At 40.5% G+C, this 19,213-nt stretch overlaps 1 protein-coding gene across 1 annotated transcript; it reads right to left on the minus strand.

Annotated features, from left to right (window-relative positions):
* Positions 1–1,416: 1,416 nt before the first annotated feature.
* Positions 1,417–18,698, minus strand: LOC124291408 (orexin receptor type 2-like). Its single transcript, XM_046728393.1, is given in 3 exon segments — positions 1,417–2,250; positions 2,253–2,702; positions 18,493–18,698. Coding segments are annotated over 2 exon segments (1,188 nt in total). The 5' UTR covers positions 2,689–2,702; positions 18,493–18,698; the 3' UTR covers positions 1,417–1,498.
* Between the last annotated feature and the right edge of the window lie 515 nt (positions 18,699–19,213).

The raw sequence follows: 19,213 nt of genomic DNA on the forward strand, positions 1-19,213 counted from the left end.
TGACGTGTTACCTCCATTTACAATTGGATTCAGTTCCATTGCGGACGATTGTGATCTGGAATAATAAAAGTACTGATGTTTAGTGGAGACAAGTAGTAATAGCATCATCCCGTAGCGAGTGGGTGGAGATTTGGATCCTGTTGTGGTATATCTGTTGAACACTATCCGGTTACAGCTGAAATGGGGTTGAAAATCGCGTTCAAATTTATTGGACTTTTATAGCGACGTGTTGTTGTGAACGTGTGTCTATGAGTAATGTTTAATGTGTGTCTGTGTGTGTTCTAGTCTGGACTGATGGCACCCCGTACAGGTACCATGCTGTAGCCACGTATACTAATAGTCCTAATCTGTTCCTCATAATGTCGGACGCCAGGCACGGTAACAACAAGTAACATATTTTTATACAATGCGTCCAGGGTATCGAACCAGGCTGACTTTCCACCCGTAACACTACGGGTGCGGTCTGTTCAGTTAGAGATGAGGTGAAATTGGGTTTTACGTCGTGCTTGAGAATATTTCGCTCATATGACGACGTGCATGCGTGTGTATGTGTATGTGCGGCTGCTTGTACTAGCCCAGACTTAAGCTGGTTTCATAGTGCTAGCCCACTGAGATACCATGCCGCAGTGAAGAAGCATGAATACCCCACTCAGACACATTATACTGACTCGCTGACTTGGTTGACACATGTCAACGTATCCCAATTGTGTAGATCGATGCTCATGCTGTTGATCCCTGGTTTATCTGGTCCAAATTCGATTATTTACAGATCGTCGCCATATGGCGATTATAACCGTATAGGGAGTTAAAAAACAAACAGACAATCTATTAACATCATATAAAAAGGGGCGGTGGGGTAGCCCAGTGGTTAAAGCGTTGGCTCGTCACGCCGAAGACCCGGGTTCGAATCCCCCCATGGGTACAATTTGTGAAGCCCATTTCTGGTGTTCCCCGCCGTGATGTTGCTGGAATATTGCTAAAAGCGGCGTAAAACCAAATTCAGTCAGTCAGTCATATAAAGAAATATATTGCATATTAGAAATATAATCTGAAGAATCATTTAATATAATTGCTTAAAATAAAAAATAAAATGATAATAAATAAGAACATGAAACATAAATGATAAAACTTCATGGACAAAATATTTGGTATAAGTCAGCAAGTATTGTGATACAGCATAAAGCACATGTAAACAAAGACAATGTGAAATGTATATACTTATATGACTATTTATAATTATAACATCCCGTGAAGATCCTGGTTAGAATTGATCTTCAGTAACACATGCTTGTCATAAGAGGCGACTAACGGGATCGGGTGGTCAGGCTCGCTGACTAGGTTGACACATGTCATCGGTTCCCAGTTGCGCTGATCGATGCTCATGCTGGTCCAGACTGGATTATTTACAGACCGCCGCCATATAGCTGGAATATTGCTGAGTGCGGCGTCAAACTAAACTCACTCACCCACTCTTTATAATTATAACAATTTAAAATTATTATTTGTTGGCTTTGTTGCAGCATGGTGACATACAGAACAATTTGCTGAGAAGAGTTTTACATTCGGTCCTGAACTTAGGGTTACAGAAGCTGTAGATGATAGGATTTGACGCGCAGTTGATGAAGTAGGAACGTAGGAAGAGTTTGAAGACAACTAACGCCGCCGGGGAACAGTGAATGTTTATCAAGTACCCTGGAGAAAGAATCGACAATATCTGCAAAGCGAAATGAGGAATGAAGCTTATGATAAACACCAGTGTTACTAGAAATAACATCACTGTTGTCTTAATGGTTTGCTTTTGCTGCTGTTTGGACCTTTGCTTTGTTTCGGGATTCAATAACCGAAGATCAAAAGCTGAACCGTTCTCAGGCAGCTCCGGTTCTACAACCCTCACAGCAAGCCGGTCCTTCTCTTTGGCGTCGGCCAGTGATGAAGTGGGTGAGGTCACAGGTAGATTCCCTTTCACATTTTGCATCTGCATCCGTTTCCGTTTTTGTTTTTGTTTCCACACTTTTATAACAATGAAAACATATAACACTATAAGTAAAACGAAAGAAAGCAAACACAACGTGCCAGTTATTCCAAGATACACTTTAGGAAATAATGTATGTCTGTATTTTTGGTCAAAGGAACAATCTGCTGTTTCAACACCTGCAATGGTTCCTGTTTTCGCTCCGTATAACAGAACAGTCGGAAGTGCAAGAGATAGCGCCAAGCCTATAGCAAACCGATCCACAGTTTTGTTTCCTTAAAGCTCATCTGGTTTTCAAATGGCCGACATATTTTCCGATATCTATCCACAGCGATAGCAACGAGGAGAACAACAGAGGCACACGTACCGAGAGTGATAGTGAATCTCATTATCCTGCAAAGGGTTGGTATGTTGAAGTGGTAGTCAAATCTCAGGTCTATAATCTCCCCTGGTAAGGCTATCGAGCAGCTCAGGAGGTCAAATATTGCTAGAGTCATGATGAAGTACTTTGAGGTGCTGGGTGGAAACTTCAGATGGTATACAACACATACTAATATGTTGCCAAGGAAACCAACTAACAATACGATGCCTATGAACAATATGGCGCCTAGTTTTTGCTTGGCCTCGTTGTTTTCCAGGTCCCACACCATCCGTTCAGCATCCTCGCGTGAGAGGTTTAGTCCGGAGACGTTCAGTCGGAACAGCTCGCAGGACATCTTGCTTGCGCCGACTGCAAAAACAAATACAAAACGTTCACGACAGAGTGTAAGTGAGTGAGTGAGTGAGTATAGTTTCTACGCAGCTTTTAGCAACATTCCACCAATATCACGGCGGGGGAAACCAAACTAGGCTTCTCACATTGTACCTATGTGGGGAATCGAACCAGGGTCTTCGGCGTGACGAGCGGACGCTTTAACCATTAGGCTACCCCACAGTCCCTTAGTCTTGATTGATCCACCTGGCGTCAAAAGCAAAACTGGTGAAATGATTGATTGATTGATTGATTGATTGATTGATTGACCCCACTGACACAAATCATATAAAATACTCTGACAAGTGTATTTGTATTGCATGACAATAAAATGACAAATTTGGAAGCATAAGTTTCGGTAAATACACCATTTGGTCACATAGAACAAGGTATCGGGGCTTTACACAAAATGAATCGCACAGACGTATGGAAGGGCAAGTCACCAAAATATTTACTGACTGACTGACTGACTGAGTCTGGTTTTACGCCGCTTTTAGCAATATTCCAGCAATATCACGGCGGGGGACACCAGAAATGGGCTTCACTCATTGTACCCATGTTGGGATTCGAACCCGGGTCTTCGGCGTGACGATACAACGCTTTAACCACTAGACTACCCCACCGCCGCTCCAAAATATTTACACTGAGACTGATGCTGGTGTTGCGGTGTAACTGTTTATCAATTCAAAGATAACTGTACCTAAGTCATTTGATACAGTAACATTAATCCCATCATGCAACAAATGTAAAGAAACCGGTAGTAGACAAGCAACGATATTTATGTATCCTTCCTGATACGTACATGTGAATAGAAGCCACTTCATGTTCACCATGTCCCGTTAGTGCAACAAATAGGCTGTACTGAATACTGAGCCCATAGATGTATAGTTATTCTATCCTTCGAAGAGGCAAGTGCAGATAGGCGGACATTTTTTTAGAAATTATCATTTAAACTATAAATTCTGACTTTAGAGAATTGTGCAAGTCTAGTGCCATATGTATGCCTTCTCATGCGTATCTCTTGAAATACACTCATTATTGGATTTTTAAAGGACTTAGGATTAGTATATCTAGTGCCCTTTACGCCATTGGCGTTCAGTGACAAGACATGCAATAGTGGCCCATTCAAAGTCATAGATAGATAGCTGTATCATAGCTTGTAATCGTCGACAGCAGCTGGTTTCAGTGCCACTGAGATCAATACTTAGCAGGTGGAAAGTGATGTTCTAAACGTGTCTGTGCGCTCAAAGACATGTGGTTACAAGCCTGATCACAAGAAAACTTTTTCTACACAGGAAGACAAATATAAGTACATGAAACCCATCTCATGTTGGCTAATTTAGACAAAACGTTTTTTCGCTTTATAGGAGAGATAATTCAGAAAAAAGATGGCCGCCTGATATCGAGTTCCTGATCTATATTTCTTCAACAAATATGAAACCATCTAAGTTCTGTAGATTTAAATGAAAAGCATCAGTTTAATCGAAGAGATTCCGGGAGAATGATGAACTTACGAAAACAGACGAGGGAGACCAATAAACATACATGTATGTAGGTCATTCTGTCAGTAAGTGAGTATAGGTTTGCGCCGATTTTAGCAATATTCCAGCAACATCACGGCGGGAGACACCAGAAATTGGCTTCACACATTGTACCAATGTGGGGAATCGAACTCGTAGCTTCAGCTTGACGAGCGGATGCCTTAACCACAAGGCTACCCCAACACCCTCATTCTGTCAGATCAGGAAAGCTTCCTTTCCACTGTCATTAGTCATTAGAAGCAGACATGATAGCTATATTGTAAAATTTTGATCACGTCGTAATTCCTTGAAATTACTTTATAATGTAGATCGAGTTGCTTCAAAAACATTTTCTTTTGTAAATGAAGAATTAATGACCAGATATCAAGATGCTCTGGATGTTTTTTTAAAAAAGCGGAAGGGTAAGAGTATTTTTGTATCACATCAAGGCATACATTTACACCGCAGCGAGGAAAATTGAGATAAAAACTCTATTTTTACTTCGCCTCTGACTGAAAATTCAGGTCGGTCGGGTATGGAATCCTAGAACGGACATTGTCGCGTTGTCGCCCTCTCAAAAACGAGCAAAAAGAGGCAAAATTAACCAAAGCGCGACAATGCGACATAGCGACAACGCGACATTTCGGCTATTTGTCGCATTGTCGCTATGTCGCGTTTTGAATAACCTTTTTCTTTTCTTCCAAAGGGCGACAATAGCAACAATTTTCAAGGTCAAAATATGTCGCGTTGTCGCACTGTCGCCCCATCTAAAAAAGCCTTATAATGCGCGACAATGAGACATGACAATGTCCTTTCTAGGATTCCATAGTCGGGAGATGGGAAACACGAAAACAACATGGACAGCCTTACTCTTACATTACACTTCTTCAGAAGTGGTGACAAAATTATCTTCAAATCATTTTGCTTTTCACGAGCATGCGTCACATTAGACATAAGATTCCCTTGGCTATAAAAAAGTACTTTCATGTTGAAATGTAAGTTGATTTTTTATATAGGTTTTTATTTTAGTGTTGAAATATAATGCATACACGAAAACGGAATGGCTACAGAGAGCGATCATGTTCTTTAGCGATCGATGTAAGCTACGTGGTGTCATGGTGCAGACACGTGCACCAAATACGTATACTCTCTGTGGTGGATAATAGTGAGTAAGTGAGTGAGTTTAGTTTTACGCCGCACTCAGCAATATCCCAGCTATATGGCGGCGGTCTGTAAATAATCGAGTCTGGACCAGACAGTCCAGTGATCGACAGCATGAGCACCAATCTACGCAATTGGGAGACGATGACATGTGTCAACGAAGTCTGCTAACCAAGACGCTGTTATTGCATAATTATTTATATCAGACACATGTTGGCTTGCCATCGAATATGTTATTATTGTGAGTGACAAAAAATGCTTTGAATAATGTCATGTATGTAGTATACACTTAAGATCTGTGAGATCCGGTTTTCGCAGGCTGGCTGAATGACAAGACAAGATGGACATGGATGCAAGGAGCAAGTCGCGCGGGGGTGACGAGGAGGGGAGACGGTGGGTAAAGCAATCAGTTGATGTCACGCTCCATTATCGACTGTGGGTCAAGTGAATGATTGAAGGTCTCCTTGTAACATGGCTACAATTAATTACATTCCCCCGGCTGTGATCTTTACGCTTCTTTGTACTACGGATGTGTGAAATACAAGCACAACCAATTTCATATTTACAAGATATCTCCGTTAACAGCAAAATCGATTCTTAGTTTCCGACTGCATGACGTGCATTTGCCCATGGATATGAAATAGCGATGATACAAGGTGTCCGCAAAAATGTGAGCTAGTCATGTTCTGCCAGTGGCACAAACACATGCAAAGTCAAGTCAATTATCACCCCACCCCACCTGTTTTATTATACAAAAAACGTAGGCACGAGAACATAGGTACAAAATAAGATGCTTGAATCGCATGCTCTTCTCTCCGAAACTTTGCGAAATATAAAAATATCGTCCGACAAGATGTCTTTTGGAAATAAGAGTGAGTTGAGTTTAGTTTTACGCCGTTCTTAGCAATATTCCAGCAATATTACGGCGTGGGACAACCAGAAATGGGCTTCACACATTGTACCCATGTGGGGAATCGAACCCGGATCTTCGGCGTGACGAGCGAACGCTTTAACCACTAGGCTACCCAGCCGCCCCCTTGGAAAGAAGAAGTCATCCTTCTTGTTATTCAGTGTCTGTTTGCACAGATCTAAATATAAAACAGAAGATGCTGTCTCGGCAGTCTCATTTATTTCTGATTCAGGTGGGTAAATAAGTGGACGGTATTGCATATCTGATTTTTACTGAACGACAGCAGATCACTGATATACTTGATGCCTATAATAATGATCCCCCATGCTCAATGTTATATCAGTAAACACTGAGTTAGTTGTGACGGAAGCTGCTTGAACAGTATTCCAGATAAGTCAGAGTGTGCCAAGCATAAACCTGAGACAGAAGGAACTGAGGTCGAAGAAGTTTAAAAACTGACAAAACCCACCAGCGCACGTCTGCTGCTCTTACGAAAGCATCCAATCGAGTTCGAACCCTAGCGCAGCGGATCCTGGCGCAGCTGGTCACGAAACATTGGCTCATAAATTGCCTCAGACCCTTGACCAAAAATTAACTTGATACGACCCATGGACTTCAATCACATTTAGCTAATTATATTTGCAATTCCCAGTAATGGATGGATTACGGCAAGTCTTTGAAACTGTATCTATTGAAAACTCCATAGCATTATTACTTTACAGGAGGTCAACAACCAAGTAGCTATCTCCTGTTACAATATAAGCCTCTGTTTGTCTAAACAAAAACGCTCTTTCACCCATGTAGAAAAGATCTCGCGAACTAAATCCCAGCGAACCCGCGTACCAAAATAAATCTGAAACGGAGAGGTTAATCTCTGAAAGAAATTTGCTCGCTCCATGCCAGAAATACTACGATGAAGGTGAAGAGGAAGAGAGGTTGATGTTTTGTATTGGAAGCTGGGTCAAATTACACAACCGACACTGAATTACCTGACAAAGGTGCCAGGAAGCGTTACACCTGGCACTCGGAATCTACTTCACGATACAGGAGCGGCGTCTCAGGGGAAAAGAGAGACGCGCGGACGTCGGAGAAGCCAGTGTTAAATGTACACGCCTTGCATCTAAACATTTTGGTTTGGGGTTTTTAAAATGTGAAACAGGGGAGAATTTACATGTATAAAGTACACACCTGGCATCTCGAAATTGGTGTTTGGGTCAGAGTGAGTGAGTTAAGATTTAGAGTCACATCGGCAGTATTGCAACCATATCGTGACTATAATAATTATTATTATATATACTGTAATAATAAAGAAAAGTTATTTTGTAAAAATCTGTCAACAAAGGACAGTAAAACAACTAGGCTATCACAGATAGAAAGGTAAAACTGGCATGTAAGCATAAAAATGTATTACAATACAGGACAAAACAATATAAAAACCGGGCTATAGATCACCAACAACTGAAGGGTTTCTTCAGATATACAACAGGTACGAATTTACCTGTTATAACAGCCGGTCAGTACTTGAATCTTGAACGAAAAATGACAGTGGTGGATAGTATGAACACCGCCCAAAGTTGGGGTACATACAGTCGCAGAGCTATCTGATACGGATTGAACACTCCGGTAAACATTCTATCCCCGACTCCCTGCAATATTTTGATTATAAAACAACTTTACGTATTTATGGTCTGTAAAGTATAGTTTGTGTCTCTGATGTCATATGTCTGAGATGAACATGACAGGTGTTTCTTGTAGAATTACACACATATATATGTATACCCATTTCACTTTTTAAAACCGTCATTTTGCGGTTGTACTGTTGGTCGTCTTGTGTCTAACGTACTACCCAACCTCATATAACACGCATGCATTCACACTGTGAGTGAGTGAGTATGGTTTTACGCCGCTTTTAGCAATATTCCAGCAATATCGCGGCTTGGGACACCAGAGATAGGCTTCACACGTTGTACCCATGTGGGGAATCGAACCCGGGTCCTCGGCGTGACGAGCGAACGCTTTAACCACTAGGCTACCCCACCGCCCGCATTCACACAGACACGGTTGTTGCCGTCCGTCTATTTGCGATCATCAGAATGATGTTATTTTGTATTACCAAGGGTATTCCAACATGGTGTTTTGTTATAATGAATGGATAGAATCAACTTTTATGTTTGACAGCGTACACTTTATCAATATCTTAAACCCTAGATTCCAACATCTGGTAAATTAGTTTTACAAGCCTGCAGCTGCATCCTTTTCATGTGACATCAACATATTACACTTAGTACGCCTGGACACAGGGGCGTGTCACGCTTAGAAACAGCGTTAGAAAGACATATAGGTATATAGACCCTACCCTAGTACTATATAAAAGGATACATAGTACTAGGGTAGGGTCTATGTACCTATATGTCTTTCTAACGCTGTTTCTGAGCGTGACACGCCCCTGTGCGCCTGGGGACATGCACAAAGGCATTTTAGCACTACGACTATCTTAAGTCTAAGTATGGGAGTTGTATATAAACTGTAATAAAGTCACTTGATACATGTATACGTTCTGATGTTCTTGTCTCGGTATGTCAAAGGGAAGTAACTCTGTAGTGGATTACATAATAGTTCGTTTCAGAAGTCCGTACGTTTCACCATCCGAACGTTTTGGATGAAAAACGGAAGTGTTCGGATTAACGAGGCCTGACTGTATATTCAAATTCGAGCGGGTCCTGGATTTTGTTTTGTTTTTGCTTTTGTTAACGCCGCACAAGGTAATATTTCAGCTATATGGCGGTTCTCTGTAAATAATCGAGTCTGGACCAGACAATCCAGTGATCAACAGCATGAGCATCGATCTAAAAAATTGGGATATGATGACATGTGTCAACCAAGTCAGCGAGCCTGACCGCCCTATAAACGTTAGTCGCCTCTTACGACAAGTATGGGTTACTGAAGATCAATTCTAACCCGGATCTTCGCAGGTCCTGGTATGGATACTGTTTTCTGAATAGTTTGGCTACACGAACCTGTACAACCCTACACAATATTGTTTCCAATCAATACTCCTCAGGTGACGATTACATGGGATACTGGCTTCTGTTTCCGTAGTTGAGCGGTGTGGTCGTATCTTTGTGTTCTCACTCCTTGACCGTAGTTAACTCTCAACTATACTACCCATCACAAGTTTAGACTCACTAGTATAAATATAGCTACTTACTTCAGGCAGCTGTTCTAAACTAGATTTTGCAAACTATTCCATACTGTTTAAAGGTACTGTTTACACATGAGCAGATTTGAATGTTTATCATCAATATATGAGCGGCAAATCGTGAATCAAGCTGTCAAAATCATATCTGACCGTACTCACTACTTAAATTCGGAATACAACCTTCTCCCTTCAGGCAGCCGATACAAAATTCCGATTGTGAAAACTAAGAGAGCCCGTACATCCTTTATTCCAAGTACCATATCTCTCTTAAACAAATGTGAAGATACCCAAATCAAAGAATTTATGTAAATATGTTTGGTATCTCTCTAATGTGTCAGTAGCTGTTTAAGGCATTAAAGTATGAGTTCAATAAATGATAAAAATCAGTGAAAATTGGCGAATTCTTAACAAAACTTTACACCAAAACGCAGCTGTTCACATGCACGATATTTGCACATGCTTTTCAGCAATTTGATGCATGGTCCTCGTCCATCTGCCTAAGGTTTGCAGTTGGTTCCCCCAAGTTAGTGGAGAAATCAATCTTCGATGTAACCATATAATTATATATGTATACATAACATATAGTTAGTGTTTTAAGTGAGTCTAAACTTTTGATGGGAAGTATATATGACCTTGGCCCCGATCCACAAAGCGTTCGTAACGTTACGGCATGTCGTAACTGTATAGTTTATCATTGGCTTACGAATGTCGTAGCGCTACGAATGTGTTGTGGATTGGGACCAGACGAGAGATACGACTCCTCATTCAGAATGCAGTATCATGAATGGTGTAATATGTGTGGAGATTTCCATCATGAGATTTGGAAATGACCTTGACTCTTACTGGAAAATGAGGTAAGGTTGTCCGTATGAATTTATTTATCTATTTCCAATCTCCCGTATGCCCTGAATTGCATTCCAACTTGAAATAATGAAAAGCTTTCTTATCTCAATTTTCGTTGCAGCCGTCGGCAGATACGCCTTGATCTGATAACAAAAAATGCTTTTTCTCTTCCACATTCACATAAAAACAGTTAAGCTTTCTCGATCTTCATATTTATTTTTACATTTTTCCGAAGCAATGAGCAAGTGGATCGACATCATAAATAAGTTAAAAGATTATAACCAAGTCATCTAAATTCTAAAATGTCATGGCAACAAGTATGCAATAAGTGAAAAACATTTAATGTAAATATGTGCTCTATGAATTGTTTATATTGTATTAACATGGACTTGTACAAAATGTCTCTGGCCTTGTGAGTACTGGAATAAACATTGATTGTAAACATTGCTCTATATTTTGTGTATTCATTTTTGTTTGCCAATCGGCTCTCTAGAATGGGACCGCCTCCGTGGTGTAGTGGTTAGAGCGTCCGCCCGGAGAGCGGAAGGTCGCGGGTTCGATCCCCGACCGCGTCATACCAAAAAAAGTTAAAAATATGTTACTTGTTGGTCCCTACCTGGCGCTCGATCGGCATTAATGGGTACAACAAGGACTGGTCGGCTCGGAATCAGTATAATGTGTCTGAGTGGGGTATCCATGATACACTGCGGCATGGTATCTCAGTGGGCTAGCACTATAAAACCAGCTTCAGTCTGGGCTAGTCCAAGCAGCACGTCGTCATATGAGCGAAATATTCTCAAGCATGACGTTAAACCCAATTTCACCTCACCTCACCTCACCTCTCTAGAATGAGGTTGGAGGTGAGAAACACATAAAAATACGTATCATATTAGTGTTGCTAACAGTTTCGTAGCTGTATCTGAAGCAGAGCAACGTGTTTGCTAAATATGTCCACATATAAAAAACAAAGTTTTATTGATTACATCAGTTGAAAAAACGTTAGTGGTATAACAACGCCAGTGGTATTTATCACTATTTAAAACACGGAAGATATACTTCCAGCAACCAAACCAATGGAACCAGCAGGACCCACTAGGACTTTCAGTGCTCCTACCTGTCACTCAAGATGGTGTTTAAACCTTTGGGATTTCACACAGTCTCCCAGATGGATGATATTCTCAACTAGTAAATCTATTGCTGACACTCCCAACGCTCAGGAATACATGGCATTGCTTGCATCAGCCACCAAATCGTGATCATGTTGTATATTGTATGAACGCTTCTATGACTCTTGGGGACAAATTGTGTCAAACGTCATTTGACAAAAAAATCATCGTGGTTTTGAACATCCATATATGAGCTGTGTAGTCTTTCAATAATTTCGTTATGCCAGTGATTTATTTATTTTTTATTTTGCAGTTAAACACACCCAGTTCATCCTTGCAGACCATAAGAAGTGAAGGTTTACCTTAAAGGTCACATGCAACCAAAAAATCAAACATAATTAAAACACAATTATCACTTATTCATGACATATAATATACATTGCTGGTTATGAAAAAAACCATATAAACAAAATTATAAGCGTACAATCGCAAATCAAAAGTGCAATATTGTGTACTTGGGTTTACTTCCTAAGAAACGAAGCAGCCGGGATACCGAACCCAGTCAGAGCGGGTGGGTGTGCACTCAACTGTAACGGCTGGTTCATTTGCAGATGCCCTCACCGTTCATTGTGTGTGCATATATAGAGATGTTGTGTTTTGTAAATACATGCTCATTTTTTGTGTATAACATTTTGCAATCAACAGACATCATAACATGTCATGTGTTCAAGTATCACACCTGCCTGTCTGTGTAATTAGATAATGTGACAGAGACCGAACTCGGGCCATAAATCAATGCGTTTTGTTTATGGTGTATAGCCTGATTGGTGTTAAGTTCAAATTGCATGTGGTCAGTGATCGTAGTTGTGTATTGAATATTGTCATTAGCAGACAGGCAGGCAGACACACAGGTGTCAATAAAACAAGACATTGAGTTTGTCTGTGACACGACATATCTATATCACAGTTAGAAATTCTGTCAACGCTAAATAATGACATTGCTTTTAAGTATCGAAAGTGACTCGGTAAGAAGAACGTGTGGTGAAATAGACAAATGAAAATATATAAACAGTTAATTTACTGTCATAACATATAAAAAGCTCGCGCCTGTGAGATATCAACAAAACATTAGGAAAATAGCCCACACCAAAGCCTTCTCCGAGTATTCACCGGACAGCCCGCTTCCAAGTTGCGCGAACCTATTTCACTGCGCACGTGCTATGAGCGCAGCCCAGCTGTTGAAACCAGTTTTCCCCCGAAAAGTCGGGGGAAAATTAGTGAATCGTTTGAACTCCGATTTCGCGCGGTTTTTTTCATCGCGTTATTTTTCAACTTTATAAGTTGAATTTGCATATTTGATGATTTGTTTCGGTAAGTCCATACCGAAAGGTATCAGAATCTGCAAAGTTGTGTTTTACGTTGCATGTGACCTTTAAAGGCCCCTAATTTCAATTTAGCCCTGAAAAGATTCTAATTGTCAGTTATTTACCCTAAAAGGTCCTATATTCAATTTAGGAAAAAAATATGTCAAGTTATGATTTTACAGGAAACTAACACATAATACAAATACCTTGCAATGGCAGTGGGTGTTGATTAATCTTCATCGTAAAGCAAGACTTTCCCAGTGCAGCGATGTAGCTAAGAGTTATTTCCCTCAGATGGTCTGTCCCACATTCGACCACCCTTGTGTGTATTCAACTACTTATGTGTTACGTGTGTTTCTATAGTTCCTTAAAACTGCTGATTATGCCTTGAAAAGCCCATAAAAAGGCCTTAAATGTGATGACTGATAATCATTCGTCACCACTCGCCCCTTTCCGTAAACGCTATTCGGCTTGTCCCGGAATAACACGAGTTGGTCACGAATGGACTGATAATTTGTACGAACCCTAATCAGGGTACAAAATAGAATAACACCTGCCAAATATGATCACGATATCCCCTTGCGTCAAAGGGAAGCAACTAAGCTTCATTATACAGATGATCATACACCCGAACAAAGAACTGGTAGGAGAATAGATCCTATATAATTATATCTGCCACGCTTAAATATATCTCATGATCATAGCAGGTATGTTATATAAGACAAACACAGTGACGTATCTCTCCAATGAGTGTTGATGTTTCCAGAACGTTACCAACAGCTAAACCAATATTGTAAATAGACGCATGCTCATAAAACAAGGATATCGTTGTTCTGTCGAGAACAACATACCTAAAGCATTAGCCACACCGAACCGCCTGTCAGCAACGGTGTTTGTTTACATATGCTCCCCACTCAACCATATGTTTACTCGTTGACTATGAAAGTGTTTAAATTTGGTTTAAGTCAGTTGTTGAGATATTGTTTGACAAAAGCTCCTTACCTGTCGCGTCTTTGGACAATGTTCTTCAGTGCTATGGATACAGGAACACACGTTCCGTGCTTACAGAATATCCTGGAACGATGCCAAGTTTCGCAGCATCCCTACATGCGAGGATGCTCGATCAGGGCGGACTAACGAATACCTTCTCCCTGTAGTATGTGTAAATGCAACCGTTACCGGATCTTACCTTCTCGTTTCCTTCAGGTTGTGTTAGTACTCGCTCTAGGCGGATATGCTAGTGAATTACTTTTCGAAACTTTAGTTTTTTTGCAAAATGTAGCACGTACACATATTTACAAAATGTGTTAGATGAGTTTAAGTTAAGGAAGTACTCAGACACGCACTAACCTATAGACATGAAGGATGCGCCTGTACCTAACATGGACGAGTGACAGGTGCTCGTTATCACAGCCTCAGTCTGTTCACCTGGAATGCGCAGTGAAAGTTGTATCGTGATGTATGCCATCAATTACCTCAATCCTTTTCCAGCTTACGAGCAAATATATGTTATTGCTTTTTCACCACACCGGTAATAGGTAATTAGAAATTAAACAGAGCGACTTTTTATATTGAAGCTATTTTGAGCATTAAATTTCCATAACGTCAAAGTGTCAGCTTGGTCTTGTAGGAAATCCAGAAGACATGTAGGTGTTAAACGTTTTCCACTTATATAAAACCCATGAGAGCGGGTCTGTGCTGACAAAATAAGAAACAACTCAGTGCGAATGCAGAATTCGAACCCATGCTCATAAGCTCCTGACGTGATCAAGGGACGCAACCCTGCACCTTGAAATGCAGGGCCGTAGACGACTGATCCACCTGTGCCCCAAACTAAACCAAAGATCGACAAAAGCAGCACCTTAACATTGTTGTATCTCTTCACGTGGTCAGATGCAGTTTCATATGGCGAAAAGGGGCGGTAGGGTAGCCAAGTGGTGAAAGCGTTCGCTCGTCACGCCGAATACCCGGGTTCGATTCCCCACATGCGTACATTGTGTGAAGCCCATTTCTGGTGTCCCCCGCCGTGATATTGCTGGAATATTGCTAAAAACAGCGTAAAACTAAACTCACTCACACATAGCGAACTATCAATGGCACACGGACCATGTCAGGATAACTTGGTTCGGGGTTCAAATTCCAACTAATGGTTCTGATGCTTTGTGTTTCCGCGTTTATTGATCTTCTGAATGGTTATTTGCTCTGCAGACTTGTATATATTCCTTGGATTGCCAGGATGGCGTTTTCGAATTATTGAATCATTAACTTCAGGCGTTTGTAACCTAGAACTGTAACTCCCAACAGTCAAAACGATACCAAACAAATCCTAATAGATGATCTTATTGCCATATATTTCACCAGTGAGTCCACAAGAAAATTCCAATTTCATAAATGAATGAAAGTTTGAATGAATGGATGAATGAATTCGATAACATTTTAAATAAATATATAAATGAATGAATGAATGAATGAATGAATGAATGAATGAATGAATGAATGAATGAATAAATAAATAAATAAAGATGACTGTACATCCTCATTATATTGCGTCTTGCATCTGAACACTTATTTTGATTTGAAAAATTGCAAAAGAGCAAACATATGAACAAAAGCTAAACGTGATACAATCGTACTAAAACTATCGCTATACTTTTGAGATGGTCCCTTTCTAAGAGTAACAACGGTTCCTCAGATCCGATTCAGAATTATCATATGGATCAGTGTTTACTTTACCAACATCTTCACAATCTCAGGTCACTGGGATTTGTTTGGAGAGGACTGGGTGCAGGAGAATTGGAACCTCATGAGATGGAATGAGGGCACGATTCTACTTCTGCAATCCTATAGGACCTTCAGTAGGTCAGAAGTGGAACTTGGCGCCCTCGTTTCAGGAACACGAGCAGCCATTGATGTGGGCTTTGTTTACTGATATAGATATCGGATGCAAGTAGGGCATCATGCTACCAGATCAAGGATGAGGCTGCCTCGCTGAATATTTCCCGAAAGTGAGAAGATGGAGGTAGAAGGGTTCAATGTTTTTGTTTTGATTTTTTTCGTTGAAAACATATGTCTCCCACAAGAAATACTCACAACTGGACGCACACCTCACTCGACTCTATGAGGCAACGGGAGCTGTCAAATGTGCAAATTTATGGAAAACAGATTTTGTGGAAAATTTGAAAAATATGACCGACACTTGGATGTGAATCTGGGCTATCTTCCAAATATGTTTGTTTACGCTTCCGATCACACCCACGTAAATAAACAGTTTGATTAATTTGGTAGCTACAACTATCCATTTTATGCATGCTATCACTCGGTGCCTGGGATCATATTCCATTAATGATAAAATGGTCACATACATGTCATAAACGACCACTTGGGGTAAAGGAAGTGACATCATTTACAAACAGGACTTGGCTATTATTGAAAATATATAAGGAATATGAGATAATGAAAGCATAAATCGTTTTACAAGTAAATATCCGGGCGGAATGATATCAGTATGACGTCATTGTCACATAACTCTGGACACATTTGCTGATGAAATATGTAAGGACCATTACCCTCACCCGATACATTGCATCACATGACACGATCAAACTGGGGATTTGACGCATTTAAGTAAAACACGAGGAGTTTCAATTCTCGTCAACATCATGAACGTATTGATGTCTGCATTTGTAATTCATTGTAACTCGATGCAATCTCCATGACCAGATTACGAGTACAGACTGCTGAAACGATAACAACTGTTTAATCCGTTTTAAAGACATAAAATGGTCACGCGCATCCATGCGTCGTAGTAAATGATCCTGCGCGTTTGTCATTTTCATTGACAATGATACCCAAAGAACATTCCCTGTGTCTAAAAGTCCTGATATCTTGATTTGATTTTGTCAATCGGAGTAGGCTCTGTAAGGATGATTGCAAACGTTGCATTAATGAGCCCCTTTGTGATGTCATTATATTCTTGGTTCACTCCAACGATTGTTTCAAGAAATCGCATCCTTGTTATTGTTCGCTGAATCCCATTCCACGTGAAAAAACGTTAACGCCGAATGCCATTGGAACGTTTTTTCCAGGATACAAATACAAACTTTGGGCTATTTTGAGGTTTATCGCCACTGTGCATATACAAGGAAATCAAAATGACATTGTGATTTTATGTATCACGAAGTAAATCAGATACTTCCTTTATAATTTCAGAATAAGACGGGACCACTTTTGGTCAAAGGTGCGTGAGTGAGTGAGCATCGATCTCCGCAATTGGAATACGATGACATGTGTCAACCAAGTCAGCGAGCCTAACCACCCGATCCCGACAGTCGCCTCTTAACCCGTATTTCTGTTTGGCCAGAATATGGCGGGGGCTGACGTACAATCAGGACGAGATTGGGATTCAAGACCCTGGTGACTTAAATTAGTCACACCGTTAAATAAGAGTTCATCTTAGAAGTATAACTTGGCTACCTGTTCCCTAACATTTGCCACATTCTACAAGAATGCACCACTTGATTAGATCTGTCCCTAACACATTAGACATATTTTACCAGAGTATACCACTGGGCTATTATTGTCTCTATCAGTTTAGACATTTCTTACTAAAAATATACCACTTGGCTGTCTGTGTCCCAAACACCTCAGACACATCTTCCAAAAATATAGAATTTGGATATTAGTGTCCTAGCACTTTATAGACATTTCTTACAAGAACGTACCACTTGGCTAACCGTGTGCCTAACACCTTAGACACTTTCTGCAAGAAATGCACCATTTGGCTACCTGTGTTCTGCCACCTGAAACACTTCTTACAATAATGTACCACTTGGCTATTAGTACCCGTAACACTTTCGACACTTTTTCACAATAATGTACCACATGGCTACTAGCTTCCCTGACACATGTAACACTTCTTCCAAGAATGTACCACTTGTCTACCTGTGTCCCTAACACCCAGGTTATTTCTTACAACAATGTACCACTTGGGTACCAGCTTCCCTGACACATGTAACACTTCTTACAATAATGTACCACTTGTCTACCTGTGTCCCTAACGCCCAGGGTATTTCTTACAAGAATGTACCACTTGGGTACCAGCTTCCCTGACACATGTAACACTTCTTACAAGATGTTTACCACTTGTCTACCTGACACATGTAACACCTTACAAGAATGTACCACTTGGGTTATTTATTTCTTACAACAATGTACCACTTGGGTACCAGCTTCCCTGACACATGTAACACTTCTTACAATAATGTACCACTTGGCTATCTGTGTCCCTAACGCCCAAGGTATTTCTTACAAGAATGTACCACTTGTCTATCTTTGTCCCTAACACCCAGGGTATTTCTTACAAGATTTTTCCACTTGGGTACTAGCTTCCCTGACACATGTAACACTTCTTACAAGAATGTACCACTTGTCTACCTGTGTCCCTAAAACCCAGGGTATTTCTTACAACAATGTACCACTTGGGTACCAGCTTCCCTGACACATGTAACACTTCTTACAAGAATGTACCACTTGTCTACCTGTGTCCCTAACACCTGAGACACTTCTTCCAAGATATTACCTTTCTGTGGGACACAACAGATCTACCTTATAATCCGATATGCAGCTTGCAATATCGTTATATTATCATAAATATTGTACGTACTAACCTTGTGTTGGCTACTGGCTACGTTGATATCAATCCCAAAGGTCTCGCTGTAACAGGCGGTTTTATTTACTGAAGAATTCGTAGTTAACATTACGCTGATGCTGACGTTGCCAGCTCCAAGACATTCCATTGTTGCTTAGCAATACGATGATAGATGTAGGCTGAAGTAGCTAGCATAGTCTGAACGAAGGAAACTTCACCCCTCGATACTCGCAGAGCAATGTTGCCTCGTTCTTGTAGTCTCGTTACTGAGTAATATCCGGTCCATTGTTCAGACTCTATTGCCGCGGGATCAGTGATGATGATTCATGTTTGTATAACGTAATGGTGACATTTGGCAATGATTGGAAAGATATGCACTAATCATTAATGAGCATATGTCAACAGTACATGCATGCACATTGAACTTTTTACGCCATTCTCCATCAAGGGAATGGATCCTGTCTCACGCTGTCCGCCCAATGCCACTAGAAAGAGATGAACATCAAACGTGTTACCCGGAAATTGTTATTAATCTTGCCGAGGGTATTTTGAACAAAGGATATTAATTATGTTAGGGAGTTTTGTGTCCCTCTAGTGTGGTTTGCAAAGCATTTATACTTGCTTTGAATTAGCATAGCTTTATGTTATATAGATTGCTATCATTGATAGTTTCAATGTGCTTCATTACCGGTGCCACTTCATCATTGGTTCAATAGTTACCCTTCCTTCAAGAGTGAGTG

Source organism: Haliotis rubra, unplaced genomic scaffold (assembly GCF_003918875.1).
Source record: "Haliotis rubra isolate DU_JTF1 unplaced genomic scaffold, ASM391887v1 Scf490, whole genome shotgun sequence".
NCBI lineage: Eukaryota > Metazoa > Mollusca > Gastropoda > Lepetellida > Haliotidae > Haliotis > Haliotis rubra.